Raw genomic sequence first — 16,379 nt, forward strand, 5'->3', positions numbered from 1 at the left:
AATGCAAGTTAACTTTTCTTGTTAACTTAGTTTGTTTTTATATTCATGTGACTGACAACTTTTTCTCCAATACCGTAGCTGAAATCCTTTATTTTCTAAAGCGTTCTCATAAGTCATTTCGGGAGTGAACTGATCACTTTTTATGCAGTTAAGAAGCTTTCCTAAGCTGTCTTGCTGGCAAATGAAGGTGCATTTCTGTGTGTGCATCAATGAAATCTTTATATATTACACATCCTTAAAACTAGAGATGGTTTACTTTTATACAGAGCTATAAGCCATGCCCTCTGCATATTACTTGTCTCTTACTGGCCCTGTATAAGCTATTAAAAAATTCTACGAAACTAGTTATGTAACTCATCCACCTGAACATGTTACAGGTAATGAAGCTCATACATGCAGACAACTGCAAATGAAAGTTTAAACTACCAACGGGCATTCTGACTCTTTTCATTGAATAAAAGTATCTGGCTTACCTCATGAGAAATCGGTCACCAGTATATCGGGTATTTGCTCTAAATAGACACACATTTTATTTTCTTTTATTACATACGTATTATGGAGTTTGTTTACATGTTTAATTATTTAAAAAGTATATATCTTAAAAGGTATTTATTTTTTATTTTAGTATTTTATGGACACTGAACAATGAACAGCTGACACGTGCTCTGCAGTTTAATTATAAAAATACCTAAGTTAACACTTTATTATAGAACATAAGGCTTCTACATGACTGGTTGTACTAGATTTTAATGGGTGGGGAAATTCTAGTGACATGAAATTAATGAATGTTATCGGTCCTAAAATAAACCAGATTGGAGTATTCTTAAATGAAGGTAAACTGAATATAAATAAATCAGTAAAAAGTAAGAATTAGTAATGGACACAAAGATTAGAACTAATGGGAAAAAAATGTTCTTTTTATTTAGGATATTAACTCAAAGCAATGAAAATACAAATTTAAAAAGAGAGCTACATGTGAAACCTTGTACACATTCAAGAAAAAAAAAAAAAACAGTTCTGGACATTCATCTGCTAGTTTGTCTTATTTTATTCTGTTGATACTTCTTATTTAAAATTACTTTACTTGCAAAACTGTTACTGAAAGGATGTATTACAGCTACATTTGGTGAAAGCATGATTTACAGGCTATGACTACATACGTAAATGTTCTGTCAACAATAGAAAGTATAAAATTCATTGCACTTAATATTTAACAACAGTAATTCCTAGGAAGTAACAATCCATCACTTAAAAAAATAATACAAATGATTATGAGTAAAGAAACTAACATCTACCAGTAATTTAGTTATGCAAGTAAATAATTTGTACTCACCAGCAATGTAACTTCTCACATTCATCCTGTTAATTATGTATACGTGTAGCTATTTAAGCTACTTATTTAACCAAGTGTATTTGTTAAGCATGGATTAACAGTGAAAGCAGAAACCTACTTAGTAGTATTTATGTAGTAAACACACTTTAGACCAGCCCTTCAAATCCTTGCGAGGCTTACTCCATGTAGCATATTAACAAAAACTTTAAACATTTCTCGTATATAAAAAAAAAAAAAAAAAAAAACAGCAACTGTAAACAGCAACAAATCTAGTGTGCAGTACAAGACAGATCCACACTAAAGTTTCACTTTTACTTTAACAGGAAACCAAACCCAATGCAGGCTCCGCTAATGTTAGTATTAAAGTGAGATCACAAATTTAACATTCACAATGGAGGAAATAAATGAAACAATTATGGGCTAGAAATATTTGGAAAATTTAAAAAAAATTTTTATCACAAATGTTTCTGTTAAAAATGTTTTTGAGCAAGCAAATAATTCAAAGCAAGAAAAAATAAATGAACAGAGACTAACAAAAAATGTATCTTGAATGCCGCTTCATTTTTTCAAATAGGAAACACTATTAATGGGTTTTAAAAATATTCTTCATTTCCTACTTGGCTTATGAAGTTTAACCTTTTCATTGCTTAAGTCTGTTACATGGTTTTATATCTTTTATAACTTGATGTCTAAACTTCCTGATTCTTAGGTTAGCATTTTGTTAGAATGCAAAAGAAAACTTGATTTTAGTGGTAGCAATATTATGAGTTAAAATAATTTCATATTTGCATCATATTCAAGAAGCCTATCATACTACCTATCTATAAAGAGCTCCTTTTGTGGTAGGGGATTTTGTTTTTGGAACAGACTGTGTGCAGCATGAATCAGTGGGTGTTCTGACACCAGCCAACAGATTTTTCAGAGAATACATAGTGTTAGAGTGAATTTCAGGAGAGTTGCAAAGCAATACTTAATTTAATATTAAAAAATATAACACAAAGTGTGAATGGATCGTTCTAGTCTACTAAAACACCACCTGTCCTATTAGCATGAAGAATATGAGTATTTCAAAGTTAAAACTAACAAGTCTACCAACATTAAAAACAAAGTATGTGGAAGCATAGATTTAATTCATTACAAATGGTTATGATTCAGGCCATCAGAAGATGTGACCGAATGTCTACAGTTTGCATGGCACTCTGGACCTGGAAGGATAGCCAAACAAGAAAGACAGATGGAACATGGATAGCCAAAGAGGTGCTACTGTGGTTGAGGCAGGCCACTTTTTTCAAATCATCTGAGCTACTATGCCAAGTTGATGCATGATAATAAAACCACACATTTCAAATACCACTTACACAGTTACAGCACCTAATAGTCCTGATCTTGCACTAACACAATTCATATCTCTATGATCTTTTAAAAAAGAATGTGTGTGGGGTACACAGTTTGCAAAAGATTGTGAAGTAAGCTCAGCTCAATGACTTGGATTGTTCCTGGATAAGGATGGATCCTATTGGAATCCTGTTGAGAAATGTGGTATTTGACTATGTCTTTGTTTTATTTAAAAATATACAAATGTTTTGAAAATTCAAACAAGGCTGAAAAACCTTACTTTTACTACATTTTTAGTAATTAATTCATTTGCACAGCATGTGAATAAATATACAATTTAGCAGAGGTGTGTAATAAAATTGATGCTGTTAGATGGTTGAACAGGCAGGGAAAAAAATCAGATTCTGACATTGCTTTGTTCTATCCATACAAATTATGTGTTCAAGAAAATTAAAACACAAAGCTGAATCTCATCCAGCAAACAATGATATTAAAATGGTTTTGTTCAACAGTAGATGATAAAATGCTTGCACATTACACTTAGCTACATTAAGGACTATTAACAGTACAGTATATCGGTTTTTCAAAACAATTCCTGTAAATGCATCACAAAGCAGAAAGTGGCCAAATACTTACCAAAAATAAAGAACAAAACAGATATGCCAGTTCCATTTATGAAAATTCACTGCTGCCTAAAACAAATCATTCTATGATTCTGAAACCAATCCAGCAATACAGCTGTTAACAGCAGTGTAAAACAAAGCAGCTTTAATTTTTTAATTCTGATATACTTTATTAATCCTTGAGGGAAATGGTCTTTTCTCCAGAACCAGATCAGATCTGCAGCAGGTGCTGAGTGATGGTTCTGTTGCATGGCATTGCTAGCAATAAAAAGTACTGTATATTAAAAATGTAATGTGATGTGAACAGATGTGGTTTATTGAATACAATTCTCATCATTATATTCTCAAAAATAAATATGCAATTACGTTTACTAACTCATATGACACCAAATATTTCAATTCCAAATACTGATTATATTAATACTGTACCTTGTGTATAAGCGTAGTCATCTGAGCCAGAGCTGGACTTCCTGTGATATTCCCTGCTGCTTCTATCACCAAAAGTGCCAGGAAGAGCAGAAATAGGCTGAATTGGCTCGGGGGCACCAGTATGCTCTCCTTCCTCAACCAAGTTTAAGATACTTTCACTCTCCAAGGTAGGAGAATCCGATTGCCTTTGTACTTGCCTCCGTGGAGATACTTTGATCTTGAAGGTGTAAGAAGAATTATTAGCCTGTGAGACTCTGGCTTGAGGGCTACTGGCAGCAACCTGTCCTCCGCCACTGCCATCTTGAGGGGGTGTTGGAGCTTGTCGAGTGCGTTGTGGGCCCTGGTGTATATACATTGCAGGAATAAAACTTGCTGACTGAGGTTGCCCTCCAATGTTCACTGGAACTCCAGATATTCCTCTTGATGGAGAACCAGGTGCAGGGTTTGTAGCAATATACATACTGTTCTGACCTCGTTGCTGCTGGTTAGGTACTGGTGATGAGCTGCGGTTCAGGGGCCTCTGGGGAGTTTCTAGAGTGATTTCAATTTGATTTTTTATGGGATTCTTTGATAAATATGGGATATATGACCCAGGCTGTGCTCCTTGCTGTTGATAACTCGGAGACTGCTGTTGTTGGTTATATGGTAAACTAGACATTGTAGGGGGACTAATTGGCATAAAAACATGAGAGGTCTGGTGGCCAGGCTGACTGGATTGGATCTGATGCTGTGGTGAGCTATATGGAGATGGAAACTGAGAAGGAGGTGGAGAACGATACGGCTGTTGGGACATTTGCGGTTGTTTAGAAGAGTACTGTGAGGGCTGGTAAGGCAATGTCTGGGTCTGGTAAACTGGGATGGGATGAGGTTGTTGGCTGTAGGGCTGAATATGACATTGGGCTGTAGGAGAATGCCATGGTGAACTCTGAGGTGTGTGCCTACCTGAAGGGCTCTGTGAAGAGGTTGTCCTGATGTAGACCGAATTGCTACCTGTGCCATAAGGGCAATTTGGTATCTGAGAAGAAAGCTGTAAGGCGCAAGGAGCTACTGGGATGTTCTGAGATAATGTGACAGTGATTGGGTTTAGACCATATCTGGTAATAGGTGTGTAAGTGGGAGACAGTCCTTGCATAGGAGAGGTATTCATTCCAGGTGGCAGAGATGCAGGAGGTGGCGTGCCAGCAGAGCGTCCTTGCTCATTAATGAAGAAAGGATTATAGCCAGGAGAAGGAGCTACAATAGCAGGGGCTGAATGTGGCTCTTGGATCATGCATATCATCTGTTGGTTTGAGCCACTGTTTCCTCTTTGAGGATCAATGTGTCCATCACTTGAGCTATGCACCAAAGTACGCCCACCATTTGCTTTTACGTTATCAGCCTGAAAGCCAGTGGGGGAGTGGATTCCCAGGTTGATATGAAGCATATGGTTCCTGTTTATCCTGCAGTCATCTGGACTATGATATTCCCCATATAAGTATTTGCTGCTCTCCTGTGCAAGAGCCCTACAACAGGCTTCCAGATTGCTGTTGTTCTGTAGGAGACATGAGAATGGAAATAAAAAATGACACTATCACTGTTCAAATAAATGAGAACTACAGATGAAACAAAAATAAGGACATTGTCAAAATCATTACTTCATCTGACAGTGTTTGTATTTATTTATATAATTATTGTATCATTTAGTAAAGTAATACGTATCAAATAGGTAAAAGGTAATAAAGAGACTATGTAGATAGATAGATAGATAGATAGATAGATAGATAGTATCATAGCAATTAAAACAGATCCTCTGCTGACGAAAAAAATGCACCTGTTACATAACATTAATCCATTGCTCAGTAACTATCTTAATGGAAAAACAGACTATGTTTTCTTGATAGTATGTCAAACACATTCCTACCTAGCATAGATCTGACTTACAAATACTAGAGCCCATTCACAGTTTGACAAGACGAAAAAAAAATTTTTAATTTAATCATCCAAAGTGTTCAATTGAGTGTTTGAGCTTGTTCATGTACAACTAGCATCTCTTAAAATAGTTGTAATAAATATATTTTTCAGTTATGTAACAAATGCAGACATAATTACAGTGTAACTAATCTGTTTTTTCTTTCTCCTGTCTCCCAAAAATAAGCATGTTAGGTTAACTGCCAATATTAAACTGACCTCGTATGCGTGGAAGTGAATGTGGAAGTGTGCGTGTGTACGTGTTCTGTGACAGAACCCCATTCTTATCTGGTTCCTGCTCTGCATCATACAGCATATGCTGAGATAAGCTTTGGTAATCCAAAAACTTAAAATGGGTTAAGAAACCTTGAAAGACAGAGAGATATATAGATTTTTGCTATGAGACTGCTATAGGTTTATTTTCCTCCAGACTCCCACTAGCTGAAGTTTTTCTTTTCCTCTACTCCTTCGCCACCAGACCATAGTCAGTTGAAAAGTACACTCCATGAAATGTTTTTCTTTTTTAACATATGTTGATTTAAGATTTGCTCTTCATTTAAACAATATCTAAAGATAAAGGTGATATAAAAATATCATACATTTTATAGTCATTTTTATAATTTAAATAAATGTAGTTGCAAATTTGGCATGTGGAAAAAGTAAGTACATTCATACATTTAATACTTAAATAGGTAATATTTAGAACTGGGTGCAAACGGTTAAAAAACCTCATTAGAGAAGATCTTAGATGAATCTATTTTATTTAAACCTCACACATTTAGTTTGGTTTGCTCGTTGTTGTTGAAGTGTGTGCTGTCACCATGCCTAGACTGAAAGAGCTCTCAGAGGTTTTCAGAAAGGAGGTTATAGATTCCTATGAGTCTTGAAAGGAATTTCTCAATACAACTGGAAATCAACTATTTCACTATCTGGAAAATCATCTACAAGTGGAAAAGATTTCAAACAATTTCCTAATTGTCTAAACCAGGCTGCTTCAGAAAGTTCAGCCCAAAAACAGAATGCAAGATGCTGAAATAATCTAAACTCTAGAATTTCACCCCAGGACCTGCAAGTTGCTCTTGTCACTGTTGAGATCAAAATGCATGAGTCTACAATTAGAAAGAGGCTGTACAATTAAGATTTACATGGGAAATGTGCCAGGAGGAAACTGCTGCTCTCTAGAAAGAGCATCGGGGCAAGATTAAAAATTGTCTATGAACATCTAGGATAAGACCAGGACTTCTGTAACAATTTCATCTGAACAGATGAGGAACAGATCGAGTTATTTGGCCACAGTACTAAAAGACATGTTTGGCGAAAACCAATTAGATCATCTGACCAGAACAAACTAACAACAACTGTAAAGCACGGCACTAGAAATTGTACGGTTTGATGCTGCTTCAGGACTTGAGCAGTTCGCCATCACAGAATTCACTATGAATTCTTAAATGTAACAGAGGGTGTTTGAAGATAATGTATGATCATTTGTCAGAGTATTTAAGGTCTACTGAAAGTAGACTGTGACAATGACCACATAACCAGTAAATCTACCAAGCTGAAAATAAAGAATTGGAATGTTCTAGAATAGCCAAATCAAAGCCCAGATCTGAATCCCACCCAGATACCAGACATCCCTCAAACATCACACAACAAAGAATTCTGCATGGAATTCCTTCCAGTCGATGTCAGAGACTTGTAGACAGCTATAGGAAATCCTTCTTGAGGATGTTTCTGCCAGAAGGGAAAATACCAGCTATTAGAGCAAAGGGATTATTTACTTTTTCCACAGCTGGAAATGACATGTCTGTTCATTTTTCATAAAATAAATTATTGCACTAATTTCCCCCCACCCCCCATTAGACTCTTTATCTAAAAATACTGTTTAAATGAAAATAAAATGTTGATATGTCTATTAGACAAAAAAGATTAAAAAAATTTCATTTGGTATATACACATTTTCACATTTACAGTGGATTAAAAGAGTATTCCGTTTCTGAACATTTGTGTTATGGATGGATAAACTTCCAATTTCTCTCCAGTAAGAATGGGATAACTGTCCAAATCCAGGTGTGCAAAGATTACAGAGTTAACCAAGAACACTTGAACCTGTAATTGCTGCCAAAGGGGCTGCTACAAAGTACTGAACTAAGGTTCTGAATACTTATATGAACGATAAATTTGAAAACTCATATGAAAACATGTTTTTTTCCATATAAATTTAAACAATAAAGTGTGCAGAAAGCAAAGGATTCTGAAGAATTTCTGAATCCATTATTTGTGTGTCATTAAATTTTACCCATACTTTAGACTTTATATAGTGTAAACTGCCTAAAGTTAACAGTATAATATGCTTAATTCTACTCTGAACTGCATTTGTATTTCTATTTCTATTTAAGTATTCTGGGTTACAATTGATGAATAAAAATGTGCAATATAAATAAATACTATTGTTCATTTGTTGGCTTTCATAAAAATAGTTTGCAACGAAGAAGTTACCAAATCAAACCTGCTTAACTTTAAAATTCAGGTTATTTTGACAAACTCCATTCAATATGAATGTACACAAGTATGATTAAATTTTCAGGAAACCAGCAGTTTAATTATGTGTGTCAGGTTGAGTAGCAACTACGCCATAGCAGACAGAGAAACAAACTGAAAAATGACCAGGAGGTCATTTGCTTTACAACTGCCTGTTTGACATTGATATTACTGACACACAATGTATATTTAATTTTTACATTTAATAAACCTAATGTTTCATTTTATTTCCTATGCCCAAGATAAAGTAGAGATACAGTAATCCCTCACCTATCGCGGGGGTTACGTTCCAGAGCCCCCCGCGATAGGTGAAAATCCGCGAAGTAGCGACCTATATTTATTTTATTTTTTATACATATTTTAAGGCTTTATAAACCCTTCCCACACTCTTATAAACCTTTCTCACTCTCTTGTTAACCTTTCCCACGCTCTTATAAACACTTCCTATGCTCTTAAACACTTTCTACATTCTTAAACACCTCAGACCAACACTGCACACTGCACGCAGCGATCAGACGTCAATGTGTCTGCACTCGCTTTGTGAAGGGGGGCAGTTGAACTCACGCTGAGCAGAAATGGACTTTGTGCTGCTTGTCGCTCAGCGTGTCAATAATTTTAAGCCTGTACATCACCAATTTTCCTGTCTCACTGTCTTGTATTGCGTGAAGTTAAAATGTTTTATAATAGTGAGATGTTACTCATATCCTTAGCCCGACATCCACATATCATATGTGTTAACAAAGTGTGTTTTATAAGTTTACATGTGTTTAAAGCATGTGGGATGGGTATTTTAAGGCTTAAACTATAACAATGTTTATTTATATGGTCTTTCTATATCGCGGATTTTCTCCTGTTGCTGATGGGTCTGGAACATAACTTCTGCGATAGGCGGGCAATCACTTGTATTTAAAAACCCGCGAAGTCGTGAATCCGCGAAAAGTGAACCGCGAAGTAGCGAGGGATTACTGTAGTACAAAACTACAGTGTTTTTACAGTTTTATTTTTGAAATTTTGAACACACCTGCAGCATACACTGAGAAACGACCCCATCAGGGATCTCAGGGAAGCGTTGCTTGAGATCATGGAGTATCTGAACATCCAGTGGCTGGCTTCCCTGCGCCATCCTGGATTATGGCTTCAGCTGGAACACTCACATAGGAAGAGGGTCAACGTCAGGCCTCTGGCTACAGTCCTCTGGCTCTTCTTGCATTTTCTTAAAAAATAAAACAAAAAATGGGAGACATAGTACAGAACAAATAAAAACCCAAAGAGCAGGTAAGAAACTAATAAACACACAAAAAATAGGTAAGAAAAAACAAGTCTGAAAATTAACTTCTAATCAGGTTTATATTTTTTCTGGGTAAGAAAATTTCTTAAATTACCATTGTAACTGCACTGTAGAGACAAATCTTAACACTGAACACAGGTTTGTTTATGAAGTTAATATGCAGAAAGTAGGTCTATCATAAAACTTGTACACTGTCAAGTTATTCACATGATCACACACACCGGGTAATAATGCAAATACCGAATGCACTGGAAAACCTTTCCGCGAGTCATCTTATCGGTATACTTACACTAGGCACCTTTGTTCCATACCGTGCCCAAGCACAATTGTCAACTCCCCTACTGGCCTGCCCTCACACTGTGCTTAACACTAGAATTACCAGAGTCTACGAAAAAACTCATATATCTGGCCCATCTTAAAACCGTTCTCACCTCTCCGTCAGCGTCTTTTGTCTTCTAAATGTGCCGATTAAGACGAGCAGCAAGCAGCCGGCTATTCCATCCCCCACCGTCGCAGAATGTTCACTAAGTTTCCTAGCTCATGCCTTGTTTGATTATCTGGGAGTGACTGAACTGCTGGAATTTTACAGTGGAAATAACAGATCGTTATTTGGAACACACGCATTTCATGTGTGTTCCGTTTCTACAGTAATCTGTGTAAACACATTGTTAAAACAGAACCTTTTCATATTTTAGCAATAAATGTTACAAAATGTAGGCATAAACTATAGAATGTGTGAAGCCTGACATCCAAACATCAAATAAACACTTTCACAAAAGGTTCAAGGATGATACAACACCTTCTGTGGCGTAACGCTAAGATTTGCAGACTCACCGAGTACAGCAGCCCTGTCGTGCCTTAGAGACACGAGTTCGATTCTCCGGTGGGGAGGAAGTGTTTTTTTTTTTTTTCTTTCTTTGTAACCTCAAACGGACATAAAATTTATAAATTGGTATGCACTGTAAATTGTTAAGTTTAAAATGTTGATCGCGGTCATTTCTGTTGATTAATTCATGCTTTTTTACTTAGAGTCAGAACAGTAGCTTATTCAGCTTATTCAGTTTCTGATCTGACTCAAACAGTGCCAGTATAAATTCAGTGACTCAGTCACAAGTACATGGCAGAGCTATAGCGCGTCTTTATGTGAAAACAGCAGTGTCACATGGGGAGTGTCTGATGATTGCATACAGCGCTGAAGTTAATACTCTTTACTATGCTTACCTCTGCACGTCCTGGAGTACAAAAGAAACCACATACAGCAACATGTGGGGACTAGCAAGATCGGGGAAAAAAAAAACACGCGGTCACCGATTACAAACCGCAAGATGTTATGCGAATGAATATGAATAATATTGCATCCGTGCCACAAACTTTTCCGAAATGTACTATACAGGTCATAAAACGAATAATTCCAAATATCATACATACTTATGTCTCTGTTTTTTTTTTTTTTTTTTTTGACATCATGGACCATAAGGTGCATACTAATTCAGCGTGAGTAGGAACACTCAATAAAACTGAATAAAAAGAAAATCACTGACGGTGCGATATGAAGAAGGCAGATTCGCCAGCGTTTGTGTATCAGATCACTGGGTGGGGGGGGGGGGTGATAGTATGTATCATGATACACTGCAGAGCTATAGCGCATCTTTATGTGAAAACAGCAGTTTCAAATGGGGTAATGATCTGAACGTGACTAAGAGAATGAAAAGTGAATTAAAAAAAAAAAAAAACAAAGCTAACCTTTACAAGTATCATAAATTACACTGGTTGTTACAGACTGAAATCAAATGTATGTTTTTATTCTAAAATAGTAAGAATAAGAGTAGCTCACTTCTCAAAAGGGAGTCGTGCAGGATCGAACTCGTGACCTTAAGATTCCCAGTCAGCAACTGATACTGTTGCGCCATGGCGGCAGTCATAGTGAAGGCGTGTCAATGTCGTACACTAAGGCGGCTTTTTTTTTTCTGCAGTAAATTCTGTAAATAATCCTCATATCTGATTATAAAACTTCTCTGTTTAAACCATCTTTGTACTGTGCTAACTTTTTGCATGAGTTCAACTTCCCATTCCTCTCTATCTTTCTATGATCTGAAGATGCCCTTAAGCACTGTGACTTTAAAGTGCTTCTCACAGTGCCCATGGCCCTGAAGTGAGCTCCTACAGGAACATCCCTACTGCCATGCTTAGTGTGAAATCTGTGTAAATTCATTCTTTAGCAGAGTGTTTGTCCAGTTTCTCCCACAAAGTGCAGTGTTGGGACATTTCATACAAAAAATTAGATAGACTACATTAGATGACCTGCAGGAAAATGATTCCTTTTTGTGTTCTTGTTGGCAGTGTGGTATAGCTACACAATCTATATTATAAATAAAAGCACACGTTTTACATCTTTTCTGTAAGACGGGAGATGTACCATTATCTGTTGGTTCACTCAGTGAGTTTTGGACAATTAGTTGCTGCAGGTTTGGTGGTTATCTGTATGCCAGGAGGGGAGGGTCTGGGAATACATCTCTCAGCGTTTCATCATTATTCAGTATTGGCTGAAGTTCTTTTATCATTTTTCGAAGTGCTTCAAAATATGGGTTATAGGTGACAACAAAGGGGACGCGGTTCTTGTTGTCTTTGTTTTTATATTCCAAAAGGTTGTCTTTATGTATGACAGTAGCTCTTCTTATTTGAGTGTTTTGAGATGTTTTGGGAGTATATCCTTGTCTACTGAAATCTTGTCTAAGCTACTCGAGATGTTTATCACGGTCTGCTGGGTCTGAGCGAATATGACTGTAACATATCGCTTGGCTGAAAACAAAGAAGCGCCTTGTATGCTTGGGGTTGAAGCTATCACTTCTTAGGTATGTCTATCTGTCGGTTTGTGAAAAACAGAAATTACAATGGTGTTATCTTTCAGTTGAATGGTTGTTTCAAGAAAACTGACTTCTGATTTTGAGTAATTAAGCTTCAGTTTTATGTTGGAGTGGAAAGAATAATATTCGTTATGAAAGTGGAGAAAGACCTTCTCAATGGCAGTCCAGATTATGAAGATGTCATCTATGTAATGGAGATACAACACTGGTTTTAAGACACACATCAACATAAAATCCTACTACAATTTTGCCATAAACAGGTTCACGTAGTGAGGTGTGAACTGACAGCCCATTGCAGTCTCCATTTGTTGTAAGTAGAAGTCCTGTCCAAATGAGAATAAATTACATGTCCATGTGAATTTTATCATTTCTAGAACTGACTCAGTGGGTGAATCAAGTTGCTGTAGGTGTTTCACATAATCAAATGGCATATTAGGGCATTTTATAAATACATTATAATACACTAAGAATAATGAATTGTTAGATTAAAGCATATAGCAGCAGAGTGAAACACTGTAAAGGTTGAAGGAAAGGCCACCTGTTTTTCCTTAGGACTATGTTGCACATGCTCTACAATACTCCCACATAAGCTTGACTTGGAGGGAGGGAGTGTTTGTACTGCAGGTAACATGCAGATGAGGCTGGATCAGAAAAAAGGCAAGATCTTACCCTTTCCAAAAGAGTTATCATTAGATATTAGACACTCAAAAACCCATGGACAACTGGGAAGGAAAAGCAAAAAAAAAAACTCAAAGATAATCTTTGTGCCTAAGGAAAATAGTACTAAATAAATGGACGGCCTATTTCCAGATTTACTCTAACTTTCAAAGATGGTAAAGTATTTTAGATTATACTTTAACAGCTTGTCTCACAGGTTACATCCTTTTAGGATCCAAACCAGGATACCTAGTGAGCAGCAATGCACATCATCTACAACTCTGACGGACAGTGCAATTTTCTACACTGTGGTGTTATGGTCTGGTAACATCACTTCAAGAGAGGCTCAATGAATTAACAAGCTAATTAAAAGGGCAATTATGAAAAATGCTACAAATCCTCTCTGACACACTTACACCAAGTTCTTTCAACCAATGAATTATTCAGCAGAAGTGTGCAAAGAAATGGTACTTGGGCTCCTTTACAAAAAAAAAACATAACAGGCCAAATTCACATGAAAATTCTCACCAGACATTGGTATTAATTCAAGAAATCCAAAAATATAAAGAATTCACAACATTAAGTGGAGAAGCTTTAGTTTGTAATGACTGCTTCGAGACGCTTCCTGCATCATATTAGTGGTATTGTCAGTCATGATGGCCGGTCCTTTGTCTTTTATGTTCCATTCATGCAACACTGCTGTTTACAAGCATCAGCTCTAGATCCTCATTTTAAAATGCTTCCTTTTTGTCTGAGGAGGAAGTGTGAAGACAAATTTTCAGAAGCTGATTTATGTAACTGGTACACGTGAGCAACTGAAGATATGGGTAACTTGTAGAATTATAGAAAGACACAAGTCTTCCCTGCTGTATCTTTAATTTCGACTAATTCATCTTCTTCTTTCGGCTGCTACCGTTAGGGGTTGCCATAGCGGATAATCTTCTTCCATATCTTTCTGTCCTCTGCATCTTGTTCTGTTACACCCATCACCTGCATGTCCTCTATTACCACATCCATAAACCTTTGCTTAGGCCTTCCTCTTTTCCTCTTCCTTCGCAGCTCTATCCTTAGCATCCTTCTCCCAACATATTCAGCATCTCTCCTCTGCACATGTCGAAACCAACGCAATCTCACCTCTCTGACTTTGTCTCCAAACCGTCCAACTTGAGCTGACCCTCTAACGTATAAATTTTTAATCCTATCCATCCTTGTCACACCCAATACAAATCTTAGCATCTTTAACTCAGCTGCCTCCAGCTCTGTCTACTGGTTTCTGGTCTGTGTCACCGTCTCCAACCCATATAACATAGCTGGTCTCACTACCGTCCTGTAGTCCTTCCCTTTCACTCTTGCTGATACCCGTCTGTCACAAATTACTCCTGACACTCTTCTTCACCCAGCAAACATCATGGCGAAGTGGTGGCTCTGAGGCTAGGGATCTGCACTGGCAATCAGAGGGTTGCCGGTTCGAATCTCGTAAATGCCAATAGGGATTCTGCTCTGTTGGGCCCTTGAGCAAAGCCCTTAACTTCCAATTGCTGATTGCTTTGAGTAATGAGAAAAGCGCTATATAAATGCAAAGAATTATTATTATCATCATCATAGTCCACGGGGACTCCTGTCTAATCTTGTCTGTCAACCTGTCCATCACCATTGCAAATAAGAAAGGGCTCAGAGACGATCCTTTATGTAATCTCGCCTCCACCTTGAATGCATCCGTCACTTCTACCGCAGACCTCACCACTGTCGCACTTCCCTCGTACATATCCTGTACAACTCTTACATACTTCTCTGCCACTCCCGACTTCCTCATACAATACCACAGCTCCTCTCGAGGCACCCTGTCATATGCTTTCTCCAGGTCCACAAAGACGCAATGCAACTCCTTCTGGCCTTCTCTAAACTTCTCCATCAACATCCTCAGAGTAAACATTGCATCTGTGGTGCTCTTTCTTGGCATGAAATCATACTGCTGCTCACTAATCATCACCTCACTTCTTAACCTAGCTTCCACTACTCTTTCCCATAACTTCATGATGTGGCTCATCAATTTGAATCCCCTGTAGTTACTACAGTCCTGCACATCCCCCTTATTCTTAAATATCAGCACCAGTACACTACTTCTTCTCCACTCCTCAGGCATCCTCTCACTTTCCAAGATTCCATTAAACAATCTGGTTAAAAATTCCACTGCCATCTCCCCTAAACACCCTCATGTTTCCATAGGTATGTCATCTGGACCAACGGCTTTTCCATTTCTCATCCTCGTCATAGCTGTCCTTATTTCCTCCTTGCTAATCTGTTGCACTTCCTGATTCACTATCTCCACATCGTCCAACCTTTTCTCTCTCTCGTTCTCTTCATTCATCAGCCTCTCAAAGTACTCTTTCCATCTGCTCAACACACTCTCCTTGCTTGTGAGTACGTTTCCATCTTTATCCTTTATCACCCTAACCTGCTGCACATCTTTCCCAGCTCGGTCCCTCTGTCTAGCCGGTACAGGTCCTTTTCTCCCTCCTTAGTGTCCAACCTCTCATATAACTCATCATACGCCTTTTCTTTAGCCTTCGCCTCCTCTCTTCACCTTATCTCGTTGTACTCATCTATTTTCTGCATCTCTCTGACTATCCCACTTCTTCTTTGCCATCCTCTTCCTCTGTATACTCTCCTGTATTTCCTCATTCCACCACCAAGTTTCCTTTCCTCCTTCCTCTTTCCAGATGTCACGCCAAATGAGAATTTTAAATGTTCAACTGGGGAATAACTGTGTTAACAGTTTAGTTGAAGGGTGTCTACAAGGGGATTCATAGCACATGAATAGGTTTTTGATAGCATTTATTATTTAAGAAGCAATATTTGATTATTGTATAATAACAACAACAATAATTATAATATTCACAATATAATACAGATATTTTATAAAGTAAATGTCATTGTATTAAAACAAAAAGCCCCCCCATTGATGTATGGACTCTGATGTGGCGATACATATGGTAGTTAAATTATGGCGAATTGTGAATGAATGCAGCGCTGTGATTTTTTTTTTTTTAAAAAAAACCTCCTCAAAAAAACATGGCGGGGTGGGGTGGTACAGAATAAAATGTGTTATAGCACACAGCAAATGGCCACCTGCATGTTCCTGCTTGCACTGAATAAGCACATGCCTTCTGGTGCACGGTGTCAACGCAGCACGGAGAAAAAAATAAAGAGACAAATATATGGGACATTGGGTATAAATTTATTGCACTTGTAAAGGTTAGCTTTTTTCAGTTTTATTCTCTCAATCACGCTGTACCACCCCACCCCGCACCTCCTGATCTGACTAACAGCGCCAGCATAAATTCACACCTGATCTGACGTTGTTC

General features: G+C 37.5%; 1 protein-coding gene across 2 annotated transcripts in view; it reads right to left on the reverse strand.

Moving 5' to 3' along the window:
- The window catches only part of tab3 (TGF-beta activated kinase 1 (MAP3K7) binding protein 3), a 73,843-nt gene that overhangs the window by 24,603 nt on the left and 32,861 nt on the right, over positions 1 to 16,379 (reverse strand). For both annotated transcript variants that reach the window (XM_028799714.2, XM_028799715.2), the window contains 2 exons: positions 9,227 to 9,418; positions 3,721 to 5,251 (listed from right to left, as the gene is read on the reverse strand). In XM_028799714.2, the coding sequence (XP_028655547.2) occupies positions 3,721 to 5,251; positions 9,227 to 9,328 (1,633 nt within the window). In that variant the 5' untranslated portion in view covers positions 9,329 to 9,418. The remainder of the gene's footprint in view (positions 1 to 3,720; positions 5,252 to 9,226; positions 9,419 to 16,379) is intronic.

Source organism: Erpetoichthys calabaricus, chromosome 4 (genome assembly GCF_900747795.2).
Source record: "Erpetoichthys calabaricus chromosome 4, fErpCal1.3, whole genome shotgun sequence".
NCBI classification, from domain to species: domain Eukaryota; kingdom Metazoa; phylum Chordata; class Cladistia; order Polypteriformes; family Polypteridae; genus Erpetoichthys; species Erpetoichthys calabaricus.